Raw genomic sequence first — 10,365 nt, forward strand, 5'->3', positions numbered from 1 at the left:
GGTTTAGAGCGCTGTCTTATGGGTGAATTGACTCAGTTTACCTTGAGATCAGATAAATTCCTGAGCTGCTGCAAAACAGGAAAGTGTTTGGCTGGGACTGGGAGGAGCAGGAGAGGAGTAAGGCTTCCCTTTCTGGTGTGGCAGCAAGCTGAAATTGAACTGACGCACTGTGAGCCATGCCCTGAAATTTGAAGGTATTCAAATCTGTACGGTAGTTATGCACCTACATGAGTAGGCTGATACTTAGAATTGCTTTGAAGTCAGAATGAGCCTTTAAAAACAAAGCCAAAGTTATTTTCCTAGGAGGAAGAAGAGATGAGAGTTACAAGGTAAGTTATTATAAGAAAGATACAGGAAGCTGTGCTCAGTGAGTGCCATTCTAGAAGCATAGCTCTTTATCTGAGGTTTATCTGAAGGAACCATCTCAGAAGACACTCTAGAAATTAAGCTTAGCATTACCTAGAAGAAGCGGGTGGAGTTAAATGAGTCCAGAAAATTTTTTTAGCATAATAGGAATTGAGGCCCTACTTAAGTACAAGTGACATACCTCTCTTAAAGGAAGGCTGTGTAAAAGTTTCTAAATAGCTTTTGTAACACAGAACTGAAAATACCGAAGGCCTGACACAGAACTGAAAACACTGAACTAGTTCAGGTTTGATCAGGTGCCAGGAGATTATAAATTAAACTCTGTTAAATTTTCTTTCCGGGTAGTCTGTGGAGATGTAGTTGAGAAGTAGAGAACAAACCCCACACTATGTTTCGGCCTGATGGCTCTTCCAGGAGCCAAGTCTATCCTAAGCTTTGCTGGTTTTCCTGGAAGCATAAAATGAATTATAAAGGGGCTTCTATATTTGCACAAGACCATTAAATAATCCAAACTAAGATAAGTTGACCTGGAAGCATCTTTTCACCAATTTGTTTGTTCTAATCCTGCCGTTTAACAAACGCCGTTTCTGACCTGTGACTCTCCCTCTCCTGGACGCTCGCGTAATTGCTGGGTTTGCGTTGGTTTACATTAATGTATTTTAAACTATTGGATTGGAAGAGATTCAAATAAAGGTCTTCTCTGCTGTTCCAAATGTCGCACCACAGCGGAAGCTCTCTTCCGCAGGTGTGGAAAGCTCGCAAAGGGGCATTCTCAAAGGAATTTAGCATCTTAACTCTTACCCATTGGGGGTGGAGGTGAGTACTTCTGAGCTGGATTCTTCTACTGAGGTCTCCAATCTAAAGCCTTTCTTTTGGAGTGGTTAAAGCACATACTGCAGGCTTCAAAAAAGGCATAGAATTAATTCTTTTACTTTAGATAACAAAGGAAATACGTGGGTCCAGACACCAAAATACCAGTTTATAATTCTGTGTGTCTATCTCCTTACCTCGCAAATACTTCATATACTCAGCTCATTGTTTTCCAAGGCAGTCCTGTGTCTCTCACTTCCATATGCACACACAACCTCCCTTTCTGAGTTTCTCTAGAAATAAAGGATGAAAGGTAATTTTTTTCACAAGTGCCATCCCTTTTTTTCAGGTGACTTTAACTGGAGGCTCAGAGTTCTCAGCTGTGTGATCTATTGCTTAGTTAGCCTGTTGTATGGATTTGAAAAATCTGTAAGTTTAGTGCGAGCTAGTGGTTTGTTCAAGGTGCTTCTCTTTGAATGCAGAGTCATTGCAGTTTACTCCTGAGACAGAATTTCTTCTGTGGTTTTGATATCATCAGCCTCCAGACTGATAAATGATAGAGGGAGGGTGGTTTAGTTAAGTGGTTTAGCTATCAAAACTCTTAGGCTTGGGGTTTTTTTGCTCTCAAAGCTCAACATAAACAAAGATGGGGGGTTAGGTGTGCACACTGTGAAGAATCTATGCACAGTTTACAAACCTTATGACAGCTGGAGATGTAACAGTAGAAGGATTGCTTAATGAGCAAAGAATGCGCATCCAAGGAAGGGGAGAGAACGATCGCTTTAAGGATGAATACAGTGGCCAAGTTAGGACTGGAAAAGGTAGAGGCAGGAGGGAATCTGTTTTCAAGAAAGGTAGAGACTGTGGTTTTCGAGATCTGAAAGGCAGTTAGGTAGGTGGGAGGAGGCATCGTGTCAAGTAAGATACTGAAGCAGTTGAAAATAAATCGTGTCAAGTATAATCCAGACCTCTGTTCAGTTGTTCTCATACTTTCATCTTGATTAGCAATGTTTTGATTAGGAAATTAACCTTCTGCTTTATTAGAGTAAGTTTGTTTTCACTTCTAAATCTGTTGGATGTGGAGAGTAAATATTGCAAGCCTAAGATGCATCAATTCTCTGGAAGTGATAAATGGAAGCAGAAGATATTTTTGCTCCCTGAAACAAATTTTAGACTCTCAGGGGCTGGGATGTTGAGTTGATTGACCAGCAGTGATAACGTCTAAGTGCCAGATCCTCAGATGTTCTTCCACTGGCTGTAGCTGGTACTGATCTAGCAGGGGACAAGTAACAGAGAGAATCTGCAATTCTGGATGCCAGCAAATAAATTGTAAGTCTTGTGGCTTGATATAGAGGTAAAAAATGCAGAAAAGCTGGCTAGCATTTAAAGTGGGGCTTAGAGATGCACAAGGCGAGTCCTCACTCTCAAACAGAATTCAGCTGTACCTCATATAATTTTTCTAGACTGTGTTAATAAAGAATGTTTTTGTCAGGCAGTGAAAATGCTGAACTTAGCGCTGAAAATACCAATACAGGGTGTTAATGGGGTGTGTAAAATGCTGTTTATTCACAGCCTTTCTTAATGCCGTGACTCCCTGACATGGAGAAGCTCAGAACTGCCATGTCCACTGCTGGGTTCCATGACATCTCTGGGCCAGATGTCCTGCCTCATACATGTGGTAAGAGGATTTAACGCTTATGTTTCATAGGGAAAGTTTTAATGCTGGCTGTCTCCAGGGAAGTGGGAATACCAAACTGGTTCCATGTGAGATTTTCATGTGCTTTCTCTTCCCCTTCTTAATTCTCCAGAATTCCAGCTGAGGGAGTGTTTTGTCTGTTAGAGATCCCTTAAGATTTTAGTTTTGGTAATAACTAAAGCAAAATGGCATTATTGTTATGAAGAAAGAATAACAGCGTCATGGGATTTTAAAAGCTGTTCTTCTCTAGCCAGTTCACATGTTAACATTATTGCAGAAAATAATGACTTCATTATGCAATTGTGAGAATGAAATAGTGAGCTTGTTTCTAAATAGGACTAATTACTCCGGAATTATTCTGTGCCAGTATTTTTATTCCAGGAAAGGCAATTTGCATGGGAATTATTCTGGAATAGGGGTGGCTAAATCAATTACAATTTCCCTGCTGTCTTGGAACCGTGATGCTGTACGTGGGAATTTGAAATAAAGTAGTTGTGTGTTACCTAAACTTGCCCGCAAACACTGAACGGCTAGAGAGTTCGCTGAAAATTATCAGAAGAAAAGTTCTTGTTAGACTTCAGCGTGTGCCAAGCACTTCACATCATTCACAGGTGTTCGTACACATTTATTTTGGTTGTGACTCCATTACTCCTGTTGGCATTATACCACTGATTAGTGTTAGTTTGCTGCAATAGCAAGGTCAGTCTTTTCAAAGCAGAGGTCTAATTAGAACGTGCTGAACCAAACAGGCTAAATCCACATTGTTCTTGATTTTGCACTGCAGCCCAAATGACTTTAAACAGTATTGCCTCTAAAAAGAGCATTGTTCTGTGCAGCTTGTTAAAGTTAATGAACATCATGAAGCCTTTAATAACCCCTTCCTTACGTTTACTAGCAACGTGTACCCTACTCCTAGAACCGCTTATCATCCCTCTCCCAGCATAGAACTAACAAAATACGGCTTTCTGGAAATACCCGTGTCAGAAAGTTTTAGCAGTTTTTTAGGAGATAACTGTCAGTAAGACTGCTGTTTCTTGAAGTGCAGCACCTTAGGGGAGAAAAAGTGGTGGGTTTTTTGTGTGTACGTTGATCTCCCAGATTTTTAGAGTTGTGATGAGGTGACTCATACAGGACTTTTTTCTTTGGGTTCTCTCTCTAAATAGCTTTAGTGTATTGGAGAGGACTCAGACCAAGTCTGCACTATAAGACTTGACAGTGTAGGTCCGTTACCTTAGTGAGTGGAAAAAAAATTACATGTGCTATGCAGAAGAGCTGTCCCAGCACAAAATGACCAATGTAGAAGGAATCCATTATACAGCCAGAAGAATTCCTTTGTCAGCCCAGCTAATGTTGTTTGTGAAGGCAGTGTGATAGTCCTAGCAGAAACCCCTCTTTCTCTTGGTGAGTGCTATGTAATTATGCCAGCAGAATTTCTCAAGTACAGTCGGGCAAAAAAGCTGGCACAAGCACGAACAGAGAAACCCCAGGCAGTGTCAGAACAAAGCTTTGTTGTTGAAGTTTGTAGTAAACAGACCTTAAGCTACTGTTCTGTAAGAGATGAATTTCAATCTTTATGTTTAATGATTGACGTAACAGTCACACTTCTTCAGTTTATAGTGTTTGTATTATGATTTCAGTGTTGAAACTCACAATAGCTTTTTTCAAATTAAATTGTGAAAGATAAAATTCTCCTTACCTTTTTCAGGTGACCAATTTCTGTCACGTAAGTAATACCAGTTTAGCACATGTTAGAAATGGGCACTGACAAGGACTTCTGGAAGTCTCAGGCTTCTCCAGATGTTAAGGAAACCAACAGTCAGATCTGGGATGACGGTAGGAAATGCTGTGGCTGGATGCTCAGTGTGCCTGTATTCTGCCACAGCCACATGTCACTTGGGTCTTCTGCTCGCATGATAGAACACCGTAAATCTAAGTGTGTGTGTACAGCTCCAAAGCTCTGCCTCCTGGTCTGCGCTGTGCTGCTACCTACCTGGGATCTCTTCACCAGCAAAAGTTATTTGATTTCTTGAAATCCCGTTCAGTAGTTTGATACCCTAGTAGAATTGACAGTACGCTAAGATTGTTCTTTAAAGTGTTTTACTGCTTCCAGATGTAGATCTGAAGCGCAGGGAGAGGTTGTCAGTGGTCGATAAGCACATTAGGAGAGCAAAGTGTATTTCACGTGGCTCTTTATAAATTGTCCCTGGGTGTCACTCTTGAGTCAGAATGAAACATTTTAGAAGCACGTCTGAGAATTGTTTTTATTTTTTTTCCCTGTTGTTTACACTTTCCTCCTTAAATGTATTTCCCATTACTCTCTGTAATGATGCCAACTCCAGGCCAGCTTAACTTGTCTGAATTATATTATTCTTAGAGGATATCTTGGGGAGTCTTTGAACTTAAGGTACAGCAATGTAAGTGCAGAAATACCTTCCTGGCAACACTTTGTGGTTTTACAGTTAAATGATTATTGTATTTGATAAATACTTTCTTATTTTGTACAAATCTACTGATTTCTGTCATCCTTTTGGAGTAACATCAAGGGACAAGGAGAAAGCCTTTATTATTATCAACACGTAAGTCTGTGGAAAGCCAGCGCAAGCCCTGTAAATTCCATAACTGAAAAAACCTGAAATGTAATTGCACAGTAACTAGGCCATATATTTATTATTCCCTAAAGGTAAACATCACTGTATGAGAACCATCATTATCCACTCATCTCTGACTTCTTTCCTTGGTGCATGTGCAGTCTACATATAACGAAATAGCGTGCTGCTTAGAGGATTTAATGTGTGTTACCCAACGATAAATTAGTAACATAACATTACTACAGTTTCTAAGTAACAATATGCTTATTTTAATGCTACAATGAATTTATTCTTAATGCATCTGTTTTTTATTTCATTGGCTGGTTGAATGAAATATTCTACTTTATAAACAGCTTCTAAATTCAGGTATTAGATTTCTCACTAAAAACAGTTGGTACAGTACAATTCTCCCAGCAAAGTGCTTAAAGATTGATATATTTTTTAAAATTAACTTTCTCCTATCAAAATTATTCAAAAATGAAGCTTGCACAAAAATCTCGTTAAGACAGAAAATGTTTTCGTTACTCCTATAGCACCTTATTTCCCCAAGTCTTTTACTGCAATTGCCAGCACCCATCTACATAATAACTGTCAAGTACATTTTCTGCACGCTGCACCAAGTAATCCTCTGTTGGATGAGTTGGCTTTTTCGGGCGCAGTTTGACGCTTTTTTTGAGAACGAACAACACAGTGTTTTACTGAATTGAGAAACAGTTATGTTAGATTAATTTCTGCTTTGAGGATAAATATTTGTGGTATGCTTTTTAGAGGCATGGGCAGATAAGAAATGTTCCCCCCAAATGCAACTGCAAAACCACTCCGCTGATTCTTGTCTTCAAAAGTTCTGGGGAATCTCAAGTAGCTGGTGAAAACAGCAGGGGAACCACAGGCCACAGACTTTGACATAACGCGTGTTTTAGATGTGTCGCAAGTTCTGTAACTGGGAGTTACTGCTTATCAAGATCTTCTGATTGTATGCTCGCTTTCAGACCCTTGAGAAGTAGGGCTTTTGAAAGGATGTGTGGAAAACAAAGGCAACAGGCCACAGCAGTTGTAATTCCTCTTAGTTTTTCTATCATTTGCCACCTCTGTTTTGTCATTATATACATCCGTAAAACTATATATAGCTAAGGAGAAAAGACTGACTTGTGTGGTGGTTGTTTATGTAAATGGCACGTTAAAGAACCTTTACCATCGTTGCTCCCTATCTGTGAAAAATGTATTGCTTAATTACCAGGGGTTTGGGTTTTGGGAAGGAGCTGTCATGTACACTCTGCCGCAAGAATGACATCTGTGGTTCACCTATTTTTCCATGCTGGGTGCAGCATTACATACAGTATTAGAACAGTGACAGTTCTGCATTATAGAAAAATAAGGGAATAAATGTAGATAATGTTTTGAATCAAAATGGTAAAATACTCATATAGCTCTTCTTTCATGATTAGACTGTAATCTCATTAGATTTCTCATATAACTGTGGTGATAAGCAAAAAACCCAGCTAAAACCCCCAAAATGAACCAAGCAAAGAAGCTGACCCAAACCTAAGACTAGATGAATGAGGCTGGATTGAAATTGAGGAGCAATAGCCCAGTGACTAAATCTCTAGTTTTTTGTCTTTCTGTTATAATTGAACGTCTTAGATGTATTTTGTGCAACACAATTATGAAGTAACTGTTAAACTTGTACTTTAATAGTATCTCACGTAAAGTCAGAAAACAATTCATGTACAAAAAGCAATTCTTTCATCATCAGTGTGTTCTATGTCTTACTGTCCATCCAGAGAAACAGGTACAAAGGAAGTTTTCTACAGTTGGAGAATGAGTCAGTGGCAAACGTTGAAACTGAACTGGGCCTGTCTTCTTACTGCTATCCCTCCTGCCTCTGTGTTTTCCATCTTACGCTCCTTGTCTGGAACAAAAAGAATAAAAAGTAAACATGGCATAGTTTGCATATTACAGGAAAACATAATTACCGTGGCCCATCACCATGAAAACCTCACACAATTCTAAAGACAAGAACAATTCTTACGAACTCCTGTTTGGAGAGATCTTCTTGCTTTTCTGGAGCTGGTAATGCTTAGCACCTGTTCAAGAAATGCCTGCTATAAATAACCATTTTCTGTTTCAGACCAAATTTACATTGAAAATTATCTTGGTGCAGCTGTTCAGGTTTTTTACAATTGTGAATTGCCGAAAAAGGAACATTAATTCCCTGGGGGCCTGAGAGTCGAATCCTTTTTATTGAACATGATGCTATGCAGCGGAGCTGTGCTGGAGGTCTGTTACTGCTAGCTGTTCTTCGCCTTGCTAAGACTGGGAACTGAAAAGCCCTTTGTAGATGATTCTCACTCTTATACCATTTCTGTGGCTTTCCAGTTCCGTAATTACTGACCCTGATGGCACACTGCCCCAAAAATGAATACTTTGATAATTTGCTGCTCTCTTGTAAGCCTTGTCATCTTCGATGTTCCAGTACACCGCCGCCTTCATGTGAGAACTACTGTGATAAGAGTAAGTGATATTTCTGCAATACTTTGTGGCTATGCTGGGCATCTTCCTGTTTATTTTACATAGAGGTGTAAACACAGAAACTCAAAGAGATCTAAAACGTGGAAAGAGTTTGTCAGAATAATATACAGGCCCCCAAAATATTAAAGACGTGTGCAGCGTGTCCTGTATGAGTATGTGTGTAAGAAGAGTAGTTTTAAAGCTCTGAGCTTTGCTTGAGCTGCCACTCAGTAGAGTGCTCCTTTGATACAGAAGTTCTATGTGTGGGACAAGTTTAGTGTTCGTTGGTTGTTGTTTATGATTAATTTAATGCATCTCTTTTATTTTGTAAGGTACTGATTCAAGTGGAATTCTCTGGATTTGTTTGGGCTTAGGAGTAATTTTAATGCTTGCTCTGTTCACATTAATGGTCTCGTTTAAATGGAAGCACCTAAAGCAACTAAAAGAAAAACCGAAGAAAACAGGTGAATAAATAACACTCCTTATCAAATAATTCTAGATCATTGTGCATTTTAGCTACTCTTACCATGTGTAAATTCTGCATATCATTTATATTCCAGATAACTGGGGGTTTTGATTGTTTTGTATTCCTCAAATAGTCTCAGTGAAGTCGCTGAAGTTATTAGAGAATAAAATACCCAGATGAAAACTTGTGAAAGCAGCAATCTCTCTCTGTTGGTGCTGGATCGTGTCAGGATTGTTTTTGTTGCGTATTCATACCTGGCTTATTTGCTGGTGTTTGACAAATCGCTTATGAACTCACAGTAGTAAAAGATCTTTAAAAGGGTTTCATCCTCTTCTCGCTGATTGCAAAAGGAATTCTACCCAGCTGGAGGATACGCATTCAATACCAGTTTTCCATCTTATAAAACATGAAATAATTTTTCTTAATATTCTAGCCTGTGAGAGTGTATGTGGTAGAGTTGGGAAGGTGAAAAAAATTAAAGTTATTTTAACATTTTACAAATACTAATATTTGTGGAGTGTTCAGCCAGTTAGTAATAACTGATATGAAAATATGTGTCAGCTTACTTGAATATTTATTCTGAAGTATAGGGGGTATATTGTCCTAGAACAAAAGATAATCATACATAACTACATTGTAACATTTTCAGTGTATCTTAAAACTTTTACTAAGGTTAGGAACGTTGGAAGGTAATGAATTTGGATCTTTCCTAACCGTATGTCCAGTAGGGTATGATGTATGTACTAAATTAACCTCTGTATGTTTACAGACTCTCCTGTGGAGCTGGATAATATTCTGAAGGCTAATCCTGAAAGCAGGGTGACAGTGGAAGGAATTAGACGCTCACTTCAAAGTGAAACATTAATGTATTCGGTGGAAGAATGCACTTGCAGTGACTGTGGCTTGGTAAAACCTCAGGCTGGCTCTGAAACTTCATTTCCATTGCCAGCTACAGAAGAAGGAGCTACCGTTCTAGTTACCACAAAATCTTTTGATTATTGCAACTATGTTCTGGGTGCTGGCTGACCACGAGGAGTGTACTTTACACTGCATAGTAATGCATTAGTCATTCCAGTATAGCCATTAATCTTAACACTGGCAGTCAGTGAGAGCTAGTACATCATCTTTATAGATCTTCCACTTCGCTTTCATTAATATTGTCACATTATTTCTAATTCTAGCATCTCTTTGGTCAAGTATTTCCACATATTTCCACATTATTCTCAGGTACTAAACTAGTTACAGGAATTTTTGATTTCGCCAAGTCCATACACAGGATGGCTTTTTCTGCCTTCAGAGATTGTATCTGCTTAAACACCAGATATATACAAACCCATCAATAAACAAGTTTGCAAATACGTATTTTATGTTAAACGCAGATCTTGTGCCAGAGATTGCTCGATTGTACACAAGGAGTGATCCAAGAGGCAGAAATGAAGACCCACATTACATCCCCAGCCTTGTAAAGAAAAATGTCAAATAGCCTCCCCGATGCTTGCGACAGGAATGTTGGTGCGAGGAGTACCTTTGGCGAGCAGGCAGCCCTCCCTGGCGCACGCGGAGTCGCTGCTGGGTGCTGCTCTGGGAGGCTGCGGTGCTGTGCAGCACCCTCTCTGCAAACCCAAAGTATTCCTGGCGGTGCAGACTTTTCTTTAAGTGCCGAGTGTTTTTCAGACTGGAAAGATTTCTTTCAATTTTACCAGTTTTTTTACTTACCCGTGTTAAATGTACAAGGACTGATGTTTAGATGTAGCCGTGCTAGGCTGCTGTGTGGTCTGCAATTAGGAATGTACTTTTGTCACCGTGCCTGCCAAGCGTTCCTGTTATTTTCCTAATATGTGGCCAGTTTTATTCCTGGAAATTGCAACAACAGAGGCAACAACAATCTTTTTATTTGTAAAGAACTTTGTATTTCAGGTTCTGGCATGAAT

The 10,365-nt window shown here is 39.3% G+C and overlaps 1 protein-coding gene across 1 annotated transcript; it reads left to right on the forward strand.

Moving 5' to 3' along the window:
- Positions 1 to 7,856: 7,856 nt before the first annotated feature.
- TNFRSF17 (tumor necrosis factor receptor superfamily, member 17) lies at positions 7,857 to 9,460 on the forward strand. Its single transcript, XM_010142170.1, has 3 exons — positions 7,857 to 7,971; positions 8,301 to 8,432; positions 9,204 to 9,460. Exons 1-3 carry the CDS (start codon positions 7,857 to 7,859, stop codon positions 9,458 to 9,460), a joined length of 504 nt encoding a protein of 167 aa, XP_010140472.1.
- Positions 9,461 to 10,365: the final 905 nt, after the last annotated feature.

This window comes from Buceros rhinoceros, unplaced genomic scaffold (genome assembly GCF_000710305.1).
Source record: "Buceros rhinoceros silvestris isolate BGI_N320 unplaced genomic scaffold, ASM71030v1 scaffold41578, whole genome shotgun sequence".
NCBI classification, from domain to species: domain Eukaryota; kingdom Metazoa; phylum Chordata; class Aves; order Bucerotiformes; family Bucerotidae; genus Buceros; species Buceros rhinoceros.